Here is a 19,572-nt window from a genome sequence, read left to right on the forward strand (position 1 = left end):
CAGTATTTTGATATAAACAATGTTATAATTAGTTGTTACAATGCCATATATTATTTTTCAAAAAAGTTTATTTTTCTTATAAAAGTGATGCTTGCTCTATTAAGAATTGTTGATGTTCTATAAGGTACTCCTGAACTTCATTGGCCTAGATCAACAATATTTTTGCAGAGTTCAAGTGTGGGCCAGCAATTTGGGCTGAACTCAACTGAGCAGTTCTGGTTTCATCTACTCTCAATTATAGATTAGATGTGCAAATTGGATTTGCTTATCTTAGTTGGACCTTCTCAGATTGCTGGGGCTGTGCTTGGGTAGCCTTTGGTCTGCCTCTCCTCTACTTGGATTTGTTCACAAGGCGTAATCATATATATCAAGGGAGGAAATAGAAGCATGGAGGGTTTTTGAAGCATAGATTAGAAATTGGCCTACTCACAATAATTACTACTGCTATAGTTTGTTGGCCAGAATGTCACAAGGCCAGACAAGTTTCAGAAAAGGACAAACAGACTGTTTCTTCATGAGAAAGTTAACAATGCAGAGGGTATGGATATGGGAAGGCTGAAAGGGAAGTTGCTATTTTTCAATCTTAGGTGCTTATTGAAGCTCTTGAAAAGTACAAAAGAGAGGGTCAAACCATTTCACATATCTGTCCTCTAACTAAGGTCAACTTTTTTCTTGTATATAGTGCCAAACTTGTTAACCTACGTTTTTAAACATCACTACAAGTTTTTTTTCAGTTATTTGACTTCAAATGAACTTTTACATTTTAAATTTATTTGTTTCATATTTGTTCTTTTATGAATTGTTCACACTGAGTGCAGTCTTAACCTCAGTGGAATAACATTTATTGTAAAGCTTAAACAATCAGGGAATGAAGGTGGTTGTCTACTTTGTGATGAGAAGGCTTCCATCTAGCATTGAGTAGCAAGAAGAATCAAAAAGGTTTCAATTAACCTACAGTGCAGAATTACCTTTGAACTCGTTTATATATCCTCACTGATTGACTTAGTAAACTGAAATATTCATGGAATAGGACCCAGTGGAATTTTCTTATAGTCTGGCATATTTTTTATATTATTCACATTCACTTTCAAGCTTATTTTGGACATTGAACAGACAGCTATTTTTGATCATTGGTTTAATCCAACTGAATACATTCCAATGACTACTCTTGAACTACCTATTAAAGAGTGATATTTGTGTTTTTAACAAAATTTAATGTCATGAATTACATTTAGTTTTTGTAAAGAATCAAACATCAGTTATATAGAATAAAAAGTGAAAGTTTTTTTTCCCATACCCCTGAATTCCTTTTGTCAGACTTTTATATGCATTTATATAAATATAAGCAGTTATACAAAAGCGTGCTATACAGTGTTTGCTGACATATGTTGTAAATCGTCCCCTGTGTTTATATTTTTATAAATATATGGATGTATAGAATATATACAACAAATAATTTGGACATGTTATAACTGTTCTGTAACTTGATTTTCACAGTTTGTTTGGATATATTTATTTCAAGGTTATTTTACATAGATTTTTAACTTATAATTTTTTTGTGTTTGCCATAATTTATACTTGTCCCTCTTATGGAACTTTACATTGTTTCTAAGTTCTGCTTATTCTAAACAATGTTGAATAAACATCCTAAGTATGTGTTTTTGGGCATGTGGAAGAAGAAAATTAGAAGCCTGTGTTCTTTATTGTATAAGCTATAGAAACCTATAGTTCTTAATTCTGTTCTTGTTCTCAGAAAGCCTATGTGTGTGTGTGTATGGCTGGCTTATAAAGCCTTATATATTCTTTATGTCCTGAGTACTAACAATTGATGAAGTGAGATACAAGTCTCTAAAAGGCAGTTTGTAAAAAACTAGGATGATAAGGAACCATTGATGCAGGTATTGTGGGAACATAGAACTCACTTTGTTACTGTTAATGGACTGAAAGCAAAGAATGAATGAAAACTGGCAATATTTGTAAGGTATTTACTTAGAACTACTAAAAAGAAACTTTAGTATTTTGCCTGCTCCTGTATTTAAAAAAAAATTTTCCCCTAATTATGAAAGTATTATTTTTAGTCTGTTTAGGAGAAGTCCACCTTGAAATAACCAGTTCCTAACACTTTTCTGGGGAAGAACATCACTGTTTATCTCCACCAACCAGGGATCCTTGAGCGGCAATGGCTGGATAACTACTTACCTATCTACCTCTTTATAGCTAATAAGTAGATACATGTATATGCATACATGCAGTGTATGTGTATGTGTACAGTTTTCATAGTGGGCAGAAAACATTACAATTTTTAGTTCCTTGTATCTCATTGCAATGACTCCTGCAGGAAAATGATTGTCTCCATTTATTCAAACAACTTTTATATCCATTAAAAAGTTGTCTACATATTTTCATTAGTTTTGTCACATTTGTTAGTTATTACTACCTGTTTTATGTTTCTTTTGGCATTGTAAATAGCATGTATTTTTTTTTCAATACATTCTAATTGATTTTTGCTGGTAGATAGGAAAACCGTTGATTTTTGTACATTAATAATTATACTTGGTGAACTTGCTCGGGTCTCTAATCATGTTAATTACCTTAGATTTTTTTTTAAAGATTTATTTATTCATATAGAACTCGGGTACATGCCAGAGATGTGGAGGGTGAGAGGATTCACCAAAGACAGAGTGGGGAGCAGAACAGGCAGATCAATGAAGTACACTGCTGAGGGGAGCAATGGGCGGGTTAGGAGAGGTCTGCCGCGCCATGTGGTCACCTCCGGGGCAGGCGGGGATTGAACTCATGTGGAAGTGGCTTAAGCTTCTTAGTGCTGTGCTTTTAACCCGCTGCGCCACGAGGGAGGACCCACCTTAGATTATTTTTTTAGGTGAAAAATCTTATTGTCTATAGTTAATGATATTTACAACTCTTTTCCTAGTAATTGTTGAGAGAAGACATTTTTTTTCTTTATTAGAAATGTGTATCATTCTTTCTTAGGCCCTGGCCAGTAATTATTAAGCTATGGAAATTTATCTACATTTTAACTTAGTCAAAGGCCCCTTCCTCCCACTTTTTCCTAGGTGCTGAATTTTATCATTTTTTTTTAGGTTTCTGATAAGATGATTAGAAGGAATTTCTTCTTTTCTCTGAATGAGGTGGATTTCATTAACATGTTTACATTTATTAAATCATTCTTACATTCCTGGGATAAGTTCTACTTCATCACGATGCATTATTCTTTGGATTGCTGGATTCTATCTGAAGAATTTTTAAAAGACCTTTATGTTCACCTATAAAATTGATCTGTAGTTCACATGTTCTACAATAAATTTATTCTGCATTCACCATCCTTGTCTGGTTTCAGAATCAGCATTATGCTAATCTTATAGAATGTATTGTGTTGCTATAATTTTTTCTGTGTCCACGGCTGAACTGAATTAATAGAAAGTATCTGTTCCTTAAAACTTAATATAATTTGCTAATAAAGCTGTCTGGTTCCGGTGCCTTTTGCGAACAGATGTTTTACTTTTCAGTATTTTTTATGGCTGCTGGTCTACTTCCTATCCTTGAATAAATGTTATTCATTTATAGTTCTGTATAATGTTATTTATTTTCTCTGGATTTTCAAAGTCAATAGTATAAAATATCTCTATAGTATCATTTGATTGAATACATTAAGATATATAAGGTATTTATGCCAATACGTGGTAAATAACAAATACAAATACATTAAAGTTGTTTTCATTATTTAAAAATTCCAGTGATTTTTTTTTTATGGTAACAGCCTTAAGCTCAAGCTTTTATTAAAATTGTTGGACCATAACCACATAAATTGAAGTTTGCTTGTACTTAGATGTTGGATAGTGTAGTGTTTTTCATATATATTAACTATTCACAAATAGAAATAAAGTGTCAGATTTGTAAAAGTTGATAGTTGGAAAGGTTTTCTCAATAACTTTAAGATTATTAATTTTGCCATTATTCTCTAAACATCTTTAACTCTGGATATGACTTGGGGTGTGGAAGGATTATTAAGTAAATAAATTATATTTGACTTTTTAAAAATCACTAGACTGCAAATCATAGCTTCTGGCTATGTTACTATACCCTGAATCCATTGTAATTGGTAGTTTTGATCCATGGTTTGATGGAAAGGAACTTATATAATGGGAAAATATAAATTGCTAATGGAGGAGTGACATACAGCAACATATAGAACAAGTAGTGGATGATACATATATGGGGGAATTGAAGAGTACCTGCTCTATGGAATATAAATCTCATTTAGTATATAAAAAGTAATTTGAGAAAAGGGGAGTGAATTGCTGAAGATAAATAAGAAAATTCTACATTTACTACTTGACTGTTCTTAATAGAAAACAACAATTACTGAAATTATGTTTTCATTATTTAAAAATATGGCAAGCTTATCATGCCCCTTTTAAAAATATACAATTACTACTATTGATTTATAAGACTTATGGTGAGGATCAAGTTTGATCTGAGTTCATTATATAATGTTTCTATATACGTTCCTACTGGGCAGACTACACTCTGTGCAGCAGTGCCTGAGTGCCTGTGAAACTAGATGCCAGAGTTGCCTGCCACTTACTCTCTCCTGACTTAACAGCCATCTCATGTTCTTTGCCTCTGAATTGTAATGTAAGTCTGTTAGGTGTTTGTCAGTTGGCTCTCAGGGCCACACTTGCCCTTCCGTGTTCTCCTCTGTAATGCTGGGCTGGGGGCAAGGAAACTTTCACTGACCTGCTTGCTATCTTAATTCTAGTTAGTGTCTGACAATGTAGAACACTTGGACTAATTCAGAAGGTGGGAGAAAGGTGTAAGGGAGCCTTTGTGGTTTGGGAGGCACTTCTGGTGATGGCTGTTGATGAGGCTGTGCTTTGATGCACTGGCTGTTTTTCCCCAATGTTGATGTTCACACCCTTGATGATGGAGCTTGTAGTGGGGACTTAGTTGTAGTGTCTGTTTCATCATTTGCTATTTGAACCCTTCCAACATCTTTATAGCAAGTCTCTGAATTAAGTTCTTCTTTCTACACATGCTTCCGTTTTCTTGACTGGTTGCTGATTGATCAAGTCAATAGTTACTGTTCAGTATTTTGCAGTTTGACAAAAATGGGCCATATATTCCCCAAGCATCTTTCTTACCATTGAAATAATTGTCTATTGTTGATGTGCTCCAACAACATTTCTGTCTGCCTGTAGGAATTCAGTAGAGAGAAAACAACTATGGTTTGTTTTCTAGTGGGAATTATAGCTTTTCATAAGTAATACTGTATTTATGGAAACTGAGAAACTTAAGATACCAAAATATGATGTTAAAAAAAATCTATGATAATGTTTTAAAATCATCTCTTTAGTATATCAGGTATCATATTTCATTGTAAAAGCCCATCTACCCCTCACACTTTAACATTTAAAAATTGGAATGTGGCTTAAAATCAAGGCATCTTGTAATTATAGCCAGTAATTGCTATTACCTGCTTATGCATGAGTTTCTAGTTTAGTCAGGACCAAATCCAAAAGAATGGATATCCATAGCATGAATAAGATTCCAAAGAGACCAAGGAAATTAATTTTTTTAATAGTGAGATTCCAAGTGGTTGTGATTAATGGGAAAATGGATGACTTAACATAATTTAATAAACTTGGGCATAGGAGTAAAAGTAGACTGTTCCTTAATAGTGAACGAATGAGAGTCCAGTATAATCTTTTAAATTTTTATATATCTGTTTAAGAAGTGCTGCATCATTGATGTGTTTACTGAATGATGTATTATGTATTCTGTATTCTGAAGAGATACATGGACAAAATGTGAGCAAGAATAGAATTTTGAAAGTCAAGGAATTTTAAGAATAACTTAACCAATTTATATTGGTTGTTTTACTTTTATGTATGTGTAACTGAGATAAGTAATGAAGCCCATGTTTGATGAAATCTAAATTTTTTTCTTTCAGTAGGAATAAAATAATTCTAAATAGTGTGTCAGTTTAATTGGCAGTTTTTTCTTAGTGATTTATAAAATAATGGTGTATGTTACAATTGACAGTGAAAATTAATACATCCTTTCTAGCTCAACAAAATTCTTTTTGCATGATGATTTCTTTTCCTTGTAAACTCTCCAACTGCTAATTGAGAATGACTTTAAAATAGTCTTTTAATTCAGCATTCAGTTATTTTCTTTCCCAGTTTCATAGCTTGCCTTTTTAGAATCTATATTTATGAATGTGTTTCATCTACATATATATATATATCTTGATGCTCTAGGAAATATTCACTAAAGGACATCTAATGTCTTAAATATAAAGCTTGGACAATTGCTAGTTAAGTTATGATTGGGGGACTTTTGCTAAATTATTGAAGGCTGTGTGCTAGAGTACATGAAAAAGAAAAACAATACCTAAGAGTAATTAATTACAAAGACTGAACAAGTTGTATTATAAATGACGGTCACTTTTCTTGTGTATATTAAATATATTGTTGCATATAATGGAATATCAGTCTCATAATCTTTTCTTGTTACATTAAATGAGAAAACAAAAATGAGGTTAATTTTGATGTTTTATTAGAAATATGTGATGGGTCCTTTATTACAGCATTGCTTTTGTGTCTGCTTTGCAAATTATTTTAATACACCTAAATTTGTCTTGTTGTGAAAAAGAATGGGAAATGTGGGATTTTCCAAATAGTAAGTGATTATTAAAGAGAAAAGAATTTGAGTGACTTGAGTTAACAGAGATCCAAGTTAATATAACTAATCAACTAAAAAAATTTTTTTAATAATAGTTCAATCATAAGAAGATATGACTTACTGAGTAATAGCACTTAAGAAAACATTTGAAATCCTGAGATCATATTTTATAATTCAAAGTATTTCAGTGTGACAAGCCTTCTAGATATAGGCAAGGTTATCTGTTGATTCAAATTTGATGTTATATTTGTAGCTAGACAGTTGGGAGGGTTATTGGTTTTTTTTTTTAGTGGTCAGGAGTCTTGAGCAAAACACTGACGGGCATCTGCGGACATTAACTTCACCTCTTCATATGTGCACATCTCACACAGTAATGAAAATGTAACAACAAATAACTGCCCTTATGAATATCATGTCTCCCTCTGTACTAACATTTTCCAAAACAGCTTGTTTTACAAATTCCATAGCAGTGTGAAGCAACACTGCCTGGCATGATTTTTTAGAGTTGATTTTCAAGGAGGTTTATAATTTGGTGTACTTCACTATCATGCATATTTTATTTTCCTCAAATGTGTTAGAGAGTATTATGGAGGGACTCAGCTTCCTTTAATAATTTTATTTAAATAAAAGTGTTAAACTCTTCTATTTGAGGTAAGTTCAAAAATAGTATAAAGAATTTATGGTATTTCTTATTCAGCTTTCCCAGATGTTAACATCATCCAGAACCACAGTAACAGTGATCAAAATCAGGAAAATAATAGTGATATAATACTGTTAACTCTTCTGCAAACTTAATTTAAATTTCATTACTAGTCCCACTAATGTCCTTTTCAGGATCAGGATCCAATCCAGATCTTTATTGTTATCACCCCTTAATCTCTTTCATTTTAGCAAAGGCAGTTCCTTTGTCTTTTTTCTCTGTCATGAATTTTATATATGCTCTGTTGTTTTGAAGAATGTCCCTCAGTTAGTTTGTCAATTAGGTATTTTTTTCATGATTAAGTCCAGGTGGTCTATGTATTTTTGCAAGAATATAATATAAGTGGTACTGTGTGCTTCTCAGTACATTTTGCAAAGTGGTGTTCTCCACTTTTTTGACGTTTTGGCATTTACATATCCCACTACTTAGAATGAAATAGCGGGGTATACAAGTAATGTAATGCTAAGTTAGAGATCTTCAAATTAACCAGATGGTGAACTGGACTCTTGGGTGGGTGGATTTGCTCATCTGCTACTGGTATACTGTAAATTCTGACAAAGGTGACAGGCTTTCTTAGGTGTGGAGGCTTAGAATGTGCTGTTAGTAACAATACAATGTCAAATAGCATATGCTTTAGGAATATCTTCTTTTTAAAAAAGAACATTTATATTTTATCACTGCATCATGTATAATGCAACACATTCTCACATTTGTGAGGATATTAACATTACTGTAGATTAGTGCCATGGCAAAAAAATGACCCTATTATCTTTATAATGGTAATACTGTGCCTCACGGGGGAACTTGAATCTTTAAGAGTGAGTTGTTATTTTCTTGCAGATGCTTTCTACATGAGTATTAATATATTAAATCTGAAAGAATTTTAAAATTCTCTCTAGGGACTGGGGAATATGATATAAAGCTTTCAGTACTTACCTTCTCCTTACATATCATATAAACCTCTGTTTTACATGTGTTTATACACGTGTACACATATATACATGTATGTACATATACACACATGTGTACACACATACATATATGCACATATATACATGTATGCGCACATATATACATGTGTGCACACATATATACATGTGTGTACACATACACAGTTTTCCTCTCCTACTTGTGTGTATCTGTTCTTTCTACATGGAATACCCTCTATTTTTTCTGTGTATCAGTGTGCCTTCCTTGATGGTGGAACCTCCTTGATCCTTATGATTGTCATCCTCTGTACTCTTGGAACAGTTGGTCCTCATTGCTATATTGTTATTTGTCTGCTATTTACTTCTCTCCAGTTTTATAATTTCCTTGTTTAGTGTGTACTTAAGTACTGGGATGGCCTTTTCAATTTTAAATATTACAGCGTCTCAGATGATAACTGCATATACTGGGTACACAATAGCTATTAAATGAATACAGGTCTATTATGCATAGGGCATATGTTATTTATAATTTTGCCTAATTTAAAACATGTGTTTTCTTAAACTTGTTACAATACACAAATTAAAAGAAAATTGAAAGGAAAAAGGGGGATGATAGGAAATAAATTGGAGCAAAGGATGATTTAATTCACAAGTAGAAGATGTATATAGAATCAGAATGTAATGTAGACTATATTGAATATACTTAAAAACCTGTCTAATTTGGTATTTGTGCAAAAAAATTGCATTATAAAAATGTTAACCTTGGAAAGTTTCTTATTTTGAAGTCAGTGTCTCTGTGGACTGCTCATTAGTGCTGTAATCAGAAAGTGGTAAAATAATGGCCTCTCTTAGTCTCATTGCTATGAAAACAGGAGTCTGTAATGTGACTGACTATACATGGTGCTTCACAATTCCTGAAATTTATTCCTCTAATTTCACTTGTCTACTTGGTCAAAAAACACATAGCCATGTGATAGGAATGCAAGAATATTGATTTGAGATAATAAACTTCTCTTGGAATAAATACTTTTTAAATCAGTGTAACTGAAAAGGATCTGTGAATTATAACTTGCTCTGCAGGTGACCTATTTGCCAAGTTTAAGTAAATGAACACATTGAATTTATATTCTTAATCCCTGCTGTCAGGATTAAATTTCTACAAACCTAAGAGGAGGTTTTATGGTTCTTTTTAATAAATGACAAAAAATTTTTAATATGAGACTTCTTGAGTCTAATTCTCTGCATGATATTTTTTTAAAGGGAGGATTAAGCTTTGATATTTTGTTGCTTAATTTTTAAAATAATGAGGGTTCATTATTCTGGGTAATTATTTTTTTTAGTACAATGAAGTAGTTAATCACTCAGTGGAAACTTTTCAAAGGCAGTGGGTCAAGATGCCAACCTGTTTCTTTTGGTGTGCCAACCCTTAAGAGTTATGTGTTCCAGGGATTTGCTAATCACAACCTGGCAACTGATTTGCAGAGCGGGAAAGAAAGGACTCTTGAATGGTGGCCACTTGCAGCAACAAGTGTGTATTGAGTTTGAACATTTTCTATTGCTGTGCAGATCTTGCTGCCAGGGCAAAGAGCGCTAAATAACACATTGAGAGCTCTTTGGCATGTTGGCCATCAGCATCCTTCTTGATCTTCACTTGGTTTGGTAGCTGAGAACTGCTAAGTGGAAGGCACTGCTCCAGTTGAATGTCTGTCCTCCTGTTTATCTGTTCCTTTGTCTGTATCCGTCTAACACTGAATTTAAGCTGTTGGTGATTAGACTGGAATTAACCTCTGAATGTATAATCTATAATGGAGGTTGGTAAACTTTTTCTGTGAAGGGACTGAAAGTCAATATTTTAGGCTTGTAGGCCCTGCTGTTTCATGCAGTTACACAGCTCTGCTGTTGGAGAGCAAAATCAGCCCTATTCAGTATGTAAATGAATAGACCTGGCTGTATTTTAATAAAAAGTTGTTTATAAAAATTTGACTTACACATGGAGATTGCCTCTCCTGGTTTAAACAGTGGAAGTATCTGATTCAACACATTTGTATGCTGTACAAAAAAGTCTAAAAAAATATTTTTAATACTTCTAACTTTTCTAACACAACTGTCTCAGGTTTGTCAGCATAAGTATCTGTTTTGAAATTTAGTCACAAAAGTAGTTTTTATAGATTTGGCCATTTTATTTAAAATATTTTAAAAGTATTCATTTCTCGGGTCCTCCCTGGTGGTGCAGCGGGTTAAAGCACTGCACTGAGAATCTAAAGCCGCTTCCACATGAGTTCGATTCCCGCCTGCCCCGGAGGTGACCACATGGGTGGCACACCTCACCTGACCCGCCTGCTGCTCCCCACAGCAGTGTACTTCATAGATCTGCCTATTCTGCTCCCCGCTCTGTCTCTGGTGAAGCCTCTCGCCGTCCCTAAGCCTCTGGCCTGTACCCCAGTTCCATATGTACAAATAAATCTTTTTTTTTTTTTTAAAGATTTATTTATTTGTACATACAGAACTGGGGTATAGGCCAGAGGCTCAGGGGAGGCGAGAGGGTTCACCAGAGACAGAGTGGGGAACAGAACAGGCAGATCGACAAAGTACACTGCTGAGGGGAGCAGCGGGCAGGTCAGGAGAGGTCTGCCGCACCATGTGGTCACCTCCGGGGCAGGCGGGGATCGAACTCATGCGGAAGCGGCTTTAGCTTCTCAGTGCTGTGCTTTAACCCGCTGCGCCACCAGGGAGGGCCTCAAATAAATAAATCTTTAAAAAAAAAAAGTATTCATTTCTCTCTGGCACTATTTATAGTAATATCAATGGACTGGAGTATACAAAAATCAAAACATATTGTTACCTACCGCATTACTGCTAATAGTACCATAAAGTTTGATGGTTTATACATAAAAATTTAAGAAACTTTTTGACCTGAAAAGCATGACCAAGATATGCTTCTAAATGAGAAAAGGAGTTTGCATATGCTATTTAGAATGTTTCTACAATGTCATTCTATTTGTAAAAACTAAAAAGCAGATTTACATCTGTGTATGTTTATACACAGATAGACATCTTGTAAATATCTGAAAAGATACCGAATCTGCATTCTTAGTTTTCAAAGAGATGAGATCAACTCTGGTCAGTGTAAGCAGAAAAGATTTATTGACTACATAGCTGAGAAATCTCTGGGGTGTTTATGAACTAGGTTTAACTGTCATATTCCTTGAGCCCTGGCCACAATTCCGTGGTAGACCGCTGGCTGTCCATGGATATGGATTTGCAGTCTGAACCATGTGCCTCTGAGCTGGACCTGCCTCCTTTGTTCGTGTTCTGGAATAAATCCTGGCTACCTGCTACTCTTGTGTTAACAGCTTCTACTGTAGAGTCTGGTGTGGGTGCATTTGATTGTCAGATTTCACATTTGAACTCTAATTGCATGAAAAACCAAGAAAGTGAATATACTACTTCTGTGTGTTCAAAGGGCTTTTGCAAGTGGGTCCTTTTTCGTTGTTGGAAGAGGAGTCACAAACTTGGGATCTAGAAAGAATGAGAACTGTCCATTGCACATAACCCAGGAAGTTGTTAGCAATGATTAATTCTGGGGAATAAAGCTAGAAAGGCTGACTAGGGAGCATAAGTACAGACTTTTTTTTTTTTTTAAGGATTTATTTATTTGTGCATACAGAACTGGGGTGCAGGCCAGAGGTGCAGGGGCGGCGAGAAGCTTCACCAGAGACAGAGTGGGGAACACAACAGGCAGATTGACGAAGTACACTGCTGAGGGGAGCAGCGGGTGGGCCAGGAGAGGTCTGCTACACCATGTGGTCACCTCTGGGGCAGGCGGGAATCGAACTCATGCAGAAGTGGTTTTAGATTCTCATTGCTGTGCTTTAACCCACTGCGCCACCAGACTAATTCTTAATTTTATTCGTGAATTTATATAATAAACAGGTCCTAGGTAAGATGAACAGAAGGTAACAACAGTTTTTCTCTACCACTCCATTGTTACCCACTCTCACCTAAAGATTCTGATACTTCTAAGAGCACTTCTTTAAATTAATACCTAATTTCTTAATACTTAGTTGACCTTGTGGTGATTTTCTCTTTGATTCAGTCACCCGTTTATTTATTGCATGTACTTGGTTGGGCAGAGAAGTCATAAATATTTTTCTTTGGAATACCAGTGGCTTGTTCTTGCTTTTGTACTGGTGGATCTGCTTAGAGGTCTACAGAATTCAGGTTTGAAAATTAAGATGGTGGTGGTTTTACTTAAATCTGGAATATGAAGAAACACAACAGTGGGCCAGATGAAACCGAACTGTTTAACAAATCTTAGAGATCTGACCATAGAACTCACAGTACCAGAGAGGGAGAGGGAGAGTTGAGAAAAAAGTGAAGCAGAAGCACAGTTGACTAAGGTGCCTTGGTGATGGATGTGGTGTGATAACATCTGAAAAGTTGTGATACTATATGTCAAAATCATGTACAGTGTTGTAAGTCAGTATTTTCTCAACTAAAGAAATTAAAAAAGGATTAAGGTACCATGCTATGGTTGATGAAGTATTCAAATACAGATTTTAAAAATAAAATATACGTCAGTATTTCAGCATACCTTTTTAAAAAACATTTCTCAAGTCTCTTGTATTTCCTCTTTTTTAGACTTTTTTTTGAGAACTTAACTCAGTCCAATAAAATTTTAGCAGATGCATTATATTTTTAAGTCTTAACTTTTTTTTTTTTTTTTTACAAAACCTTTAGATTTATAGGTAAAACTTGAAGATAGTATCTTGCCCCTGTTTTCTCTGTTAGTAACATTTTACATTAGTCTGGTATATTTACTATATTGAATGACTTGTATTGACAGATTATCACTGACTAAAGCCCATCTTTATTAAGTTTTCTTGTTTCTTACCAAAGATGTTTTTCTATGCCAGGATAACTGGTTGATCTAATATGTTTATATCATACTTTTTCACCTGTCTAACAGTTCATGGAGCCCTATAACAAAAGTTATTTTTGTTATAACTAACTTACAGAATTTGGGGGTAGAATAAGTAAAAATTCTACTACAATGAGTTCTTATTTCCTGTACAAATATCATGTTAGAAAACAATGAACACTTCCTTTTTTTCTTTGTCATCTTTTCAGTGGAACAAGTTCCTGTAGAACCATACAAGATCCCGCTGTCCCAGGCTGAAATCATACAGGAAGGGAGTGATGTTACTCTGGTTGCTTGGGGCACTCAGGTTAGTCAAACATACCAACTGGTGATGACCATGTTGTGCTTTGAAACTCTCCTTTTCAACTCTGATATTATGAAGAATTGGAAATCATGTTTTGCTTATAGATCAGATTTATACCACATTTGGTGCTGCACATTTAGTACCAATTATAGATAGGGTGCCTCTTTATTCATGCTTACATATGAGTGTGTCTGTGTGTGTGTATATGCATGCACAGTACATTGAGAGTTTACAAAAATGTATTCATTAAAAGCAGTTACCTTTCAGTCCCTCTCTGGTGGCGCAGCTGGTTAAAGCACAGCACTATGAAGCTATTGCAGCCACTGCAGCACGAGTTTGATCCCTGACCAGGGAGGTGACGCACATGGCATAGCAAATCTCTCCTGACTTGCCTGCTGCTCCCCTTAGCAGTGTACTTCGTCGATCTGTCTGTTCTGCTCCCCACTCTGTCTCTGGTGAAGCTCTCACCGCCCCTGCACCTCTGGCCCGTACCTCAGTTCTGTATGCATAAATAAATAAATCTTAAAAAAAAAAAAGCAGCAGCTATCTTTCAAGTGCACACTAGACATCCTCACTGCTTATTGCTACACTTCCCTTGCAGTAACCTTCCATTTCATCCCATTTGTTACCATCTCTGGTGATGGCTTTGTCGACTATGTGGTGCCAGCCAGTGATCCAGACCCAGGGATCCCATTTCTTTACTTTTTTTCAATCAACCTCACCCTTGGCACTTGTCAAATTGCTTTATCTTGTTTAAGCTCAGGATTCTTTTTTTCATTTCCCTGACTATAGATTCCTCTTATCTATCAGTCTCTCCTTCTTTTAAAGATATGGTCAGCTTTTCTTTTTTCTGAGTAAATTATTTACTTGATTACTTTACAAAAGTTAATACAGCATAATATAAAGAAGATAATGAAAATCATTGGCAATACCGAACCTTTTTACTCTTGGTTTTTGGCTTGGAGAGATGTAACTCCTCATGGTTCCTCAACTCCCATAGTAAAATCTTTAATCCATGCTGTCCCCTTCCTCACTTTAAAAGGAAAAGTTAGAAAGTGTTTGATGCTCACTGTCAGTGTGTAGTTTCCCTTCACACTCACAACTTCTGCTGCTACTCCATTTCTCATTACCTTTTGGCCTCAAAGAACAGAGGTCCAGTTTCCATAGCTACCCCATCAAATCTGTTTTAGTCTGTATTTCATTTTATCTTCTCCCAAACTGTACACTATCACTTGGATCATCTCTCTCTCTACTGCACCTGAAGTTTCTCCTTTCTGTGTCCCTTTTATTAAAAATGTATGTGTCTTTTTACTATCTGAAGAGTACCTTTTCCCTGCCCTACCTTTTCCTTAAATACCTGTACTTTCCTTCTTTTATCACCAAACTAGAATGATTTTCCATATGTCCTTAATTCCTTATATTCCTTATTTTTTTTAAATTTTATAACAGTTTATTTTACATTTTTTTTTCCATCTCAATTGTAGTCCCCGCGGGTTTCCCATCACCGAGTCACCCGTGTGCCATTACCATAATCCCGTGCACTTCCCTCCCCGCCCCCCCGGTTTTGATCCCATTCCCCACTCCACCGACACAAAATGTCTCTGGTATATGGCTGTTCATTATTCTTGTTATTTTCTCACCTGGTCTATTATACTCCTGCTATGAGTGAAACCATCCAGTATTTTTCTTTCTCTTTCTGGCTTATCTCGCTAAGCATGATCTTTTCCAGCTCCATCCAAGTTGCTGCAAAAGACATGTGTTTCTCTTTTTTGGCTGCTGAGTAATATTCCATTGTATATATGTACCACATCTTTTTTATCCAGTCATCTACTTTTGGGCATTTGGGCTGCTTCCATGTTTTTCCAATTGTAAATAATGCAGCAATAAACATGGGGGTGCAGATATCTTTTTCAATCATTGTTTTTGTGTCTTTTAGGTAGATACCTAGGAGTGGGATTGCTAAGTCGTAGGGAAGCTCCACATTTATCCTTATTTTTTTATATCCTATGTATTCTGTTCCCACTAATTTACTAAAACTTTATGCTAACATCCATAATCCTTTAATTGTTAAATCCAACCCTGATTCCATAATGCTATAGTAAATGATACGGCTACTCTAACAGATCTTTTTTCTTAGGTTCTGTGATACACTGTCTCCCAGTATGTATCTGGGTGGTTTTTTTTTTTTTTTTGTAACTGTTCTTTTTTTGGTTATTGTTTAGTGATCTCTTCACCTGTTTACCTCTTTAAATGTTGCTTATCTACCAAACTATGATTGAAATCACTTCTCTTCCTCCTATATACTTTCCCAAGAGATCCCACCCACTTCTATGAGTTTATTTACTTTCTTTGTGCTAATATGTTTGATATTAGTATCTCTAAGAAATCATTGCTCTCACCAGTGCTAAGAATAGCTTTCTTACGGTTCTCTAAACAGCTGTATTTGATAAAATGTTTAAAAAATTCATTATTTCATGAACAGCCATATACCAGAGACATTTTGTGTGGATGGAGTGGGGAATGGGATCAAAAACGGGGGAGTGGAGAGGGAAGTGCATGGGATTATGGTGATGGCACATGGGTGACTTGGTGATGGGAAACCCGCGGGGATTACAATTGAGATGGAAAAAAAAAATGTACAAAATGATGTAAAAATAAACTGTTATAAAAAAATTCATTATTTCTCCAGATAAATCATCTAACTTTAAATATAATATAATTAAATCTATTAATTATGTCAAAATACAAGTAATACTTTAAGTCTACATCTCTACCTATTTTTTCCCTTTGTTTCAGGTTCATGTGATCCGAGAGGTGGCTTCCATGGCTCAAGAAAAGCTTGGAGTGTCTTGTGAAGTCATTGATCTAAGGACTATATTACCTTGGGATGTAGATACAGTTTGCAAGGTATGAATAGAATGTTACATTTTCAAAATCTTGGGACAAATTTATTGGGCATTTACAAACAAGTGTTTTTTTAACTATGTGATCCTTAATCAAAAATTTAATATTATGCTTTAAAAGAAAGGTGTGCTGTATGATCAGCTTAATGATCAAGGAAATAAATCACTGTAGGGTTTTTTCTTCCTATAGTTCTTATGTGTTTTAAATTTTACAGAGTTATGTCCCTCATGCAGCCAGCTTGGATGGAGTTGTGTTGAGTAATGAAGAGTACAAATAAAGAGGTTATCAGGGTTGTTGACGTTCTTGCACTTTTAACTTCTGATTACTTAGGTTTGATAAGCCAACTTTAATATAATTAGCTAATTGGTTTGGTGGATTTTCATTTGTCTCCTTTTTTTTTTTTTTTTAAAGATTTATTTATTTGTGTATACAGAACTGGGGTACAGGCCAGAGGCTCAGGGGCGGTGAGAGGCTTCACCAGAGACAGAGTGGGGAGCAGAACAGCCAGATCTACAAAGTACACTGCTGAGGGGAGCAGCGGGCGGGTCAGGAGAGGTCTGCCGCGCCATGTGGTCACCTCCGGGGCAGGCGGGGATCGAACTCATGTGGAAGTTGCTTTAGCTTCTCAGTGCTGTGCTTTAACTCGCTGCGCCACCAGGGAGGGCCATTGTCTCCTTTTTTTAAAAAGCCTTGATGGCACTGGAGTATAAGTCAGAGGTGTGGACAGGTGTTAAGGGGATTCATCAGAGATACAGTGGGGAGCAGAATAGGCAGATCTGAAATACACTGCTAAGGGAAGCAGTGGTGGATGAGACAGGAGAGGTCTGCTGTGCCATATGTGGGTCACCCCCCTGGTCGGGGTGATAGTGCTAAGACTTAACAACCCCTAGGCCAAGAGGGAAGCCCTATTTATATTTTTTTCAATAGAGGTGATGATGGGTTATTAGAAAGTATAAATCCCCCTTATATGTTCTTAAAATTGTGGATGGAAGTTCAAGTGTTGTAGAATTTTGGCTGTTCTGTTAGTTTTTGAAACAGGCTTTAAAACTTTGGCCTGACTAGATTGATACTATATTAATGTCTAGATAAAATGAAAGTATGTCTTTTTCTACATTAAAATATAAGGATAGTAACTCCCCCTCCCCCCCTTTTTTTTTTGGTGATGCCTTCTAGAATTAAGGTAATTTTGCATGGATTAGTTTTTTCTTGACTGTTGTTATAGCAGATGAGTTCCAAGACCAAGTGTATTTTACATTTACTACTACTAAGAGCTTTGGCATTCTTACAGATTTTGCGGCTGTTTTCTAGATTGGTTACATGAAAATTATCTGCAACTACTATTGCTGTAAAAGTGTGAATAAAGTGTTTGTAGATCAAGATGGTTTTATAACTTAGTGGAAGATTTGATTTGTTATGGTAAATGTTCTGAGGCTCACTTGACTTAATCTAAACACTTGATGCAATTACAGGTGGTCTCTACAATATTCTAAGCTATTATGTTTGTAGATTATGTAATTAAGAGCAGTCTTTCAGAAGAACTTTTTATAACTTCATGAAAATAATTCTTTTTAACAAGTAATTTCAAATCAAGTCAGACACTGAGTTTTCTTTTAAATAGTCAAACGTTCCAAATTATGGTTAAAGTGGAACTTCACAGCCTTTGCTTCACAGCAGCCTTCTGGTTTGCAGCCTGTACCCCACTCATCTTGGGGTTTGGATTTATATGTGAATGTTGATTCTGTGGGGATGTGAAGCTTTGCTATGGTGCTGGAGGGAGTACTGGTATTCAGTCAGGATTAGCTTATTTACATATTTATATGCTGTGTAGCCAAAAAGAATTTGTAAGAGCTTATGGTAAAATACATAACTATATGTGTTTCTATGTTTACATAATAATTCAAATACCATTCCAAGTCAGTAACCATGATAACAAATTGAGGAGAGCTAAAGGAAGAAAGGAGGGGGATTGTTTATATCAATTTGCATGAGTAGAGCCCCCCTTTATTAAACTGTCTGATTGTAGCTTTATGTGATTCTGGAATGTGGAGCCTGTTTTCTTAGGGTTCTATACTATTGGGAAAGATGATCAAGGAGTCTAGAGTTTACTATTAAACAGGAATGTGATGCATCAAACTTCTGACTTGATAGCATCATTATTTTAGTTTCGTGTTGGGGTGATTTCATCATGTTCTTTTTCTGGTTAATGATCCTCTAGTTGTGGCAGTGAAAGCTGGATTGTCATTTTTTGATTATTTGGGTTCTGTTTGTTACTCTTCATTGTACATCATGGTACATCTCCTGTTTTCGTTTCATGTATCAAAAAAATAGTTTTCAATTTTTAACTTATTTTATAGAATTTAGAGATGATTTTAAAGAGGAGCCAGAGCCAAGTACTTGTTTCAAATGAGGGTGTTTTTGTTTGTTTGTTTGATTAACTACAGTTAAGCTTTTTCCTCATCTCTTTGAATCCTATTTAATAAAATTTATTATCTTTCTCAGTTAATAAATGCTGTTTTATCACTTTTGTCTTAGAACAAAATTAGATACATTAGCTTTATTCATTAAATGTTAAGTGTAACACCAATATGTATCTCTCAGAATAGCTAATCAAAACCTATTAAAGTGAAAATGATTTCCAAACACATACATTGGCATACTTTGCTTAGTAAAATGACTAAAAGAGTTGAGGAGTTGTTTAATGAGATCTGAATTTAAATATGTTTTCAAAACAATCATGTTTTTTGCTTTTGCTTAAAGCTTGACTTCGAAGTTATAAACACAATGCTTGAGGACAGAGAAGGTAGCAGAAATTTTGAATATTGCTCAGGGGAGTTACAAAATTGGAGATCTGGGTCAGCCTAAAAATCATAGCCAGTTTTATCACTAAATTCTGAACCTGATATTAAAGAGCTAGCTGCAAGCCTGTGTAAAACAATAAACATTCTTGAGTTTTGAGTTGCTTTGTAAACAAACCTTCCTGGGACCTATACTTCTGGCTGGAAGTAGAGTGGCTTATGAGCTCCAGGGATGAGAACTAAATCTCTGATAGAGTGGATAGACATTGATGATTTGCCACTGCTTTTTTTGCTTAGGTGTGTGTGTGGGGGGG

At 35.2% G+C, this 19,572-nt stretch overlaps 1 protein-coding gene across 1 annotated transcript in view; it reads left to right on the plus strand.

The window, feature by feature from the left end:
• The window catches only part of BCKDHB (branched chain keto acid dehydrogenase E1, beta polypeptide), a 169,448-nt gene that overhangs the window by 52,579 nt on the left and 97,297 nt on the right, over positions 1-19,572 (plus strand). Inside the window, exons 7-8 of the mRNA XM_004673644.2 lie at positions 13,465-13,562; positions 16,356-16,466. Of these exons, the coding sequence (XP_004673701.1) occupies positions 13,465-13,562; positions 16,356-16,466 (209 nt within the window). The remainder of the gene's footprint in view (positions 1-13,464; positions 13,563-16,355; positions 16,467-19,572) is intronic.

The sequence above is a fragment of the Condylura cristata genome, unplaced genomic scaffold (genome assembly GCF_000260355.1).
Source record: "Condylura cristata isolate star-nosed mole 26May11 unplaced genomic scaffold, ConCri1.0 scaffold00001, whole genome shotgun sequence".
Taxonomy (NCBI): Eukaryota; Metazoa; Chordata; class Mammalia; order Eulipotyphla; family Talpidae; genus Condylura; species Condylura cristata.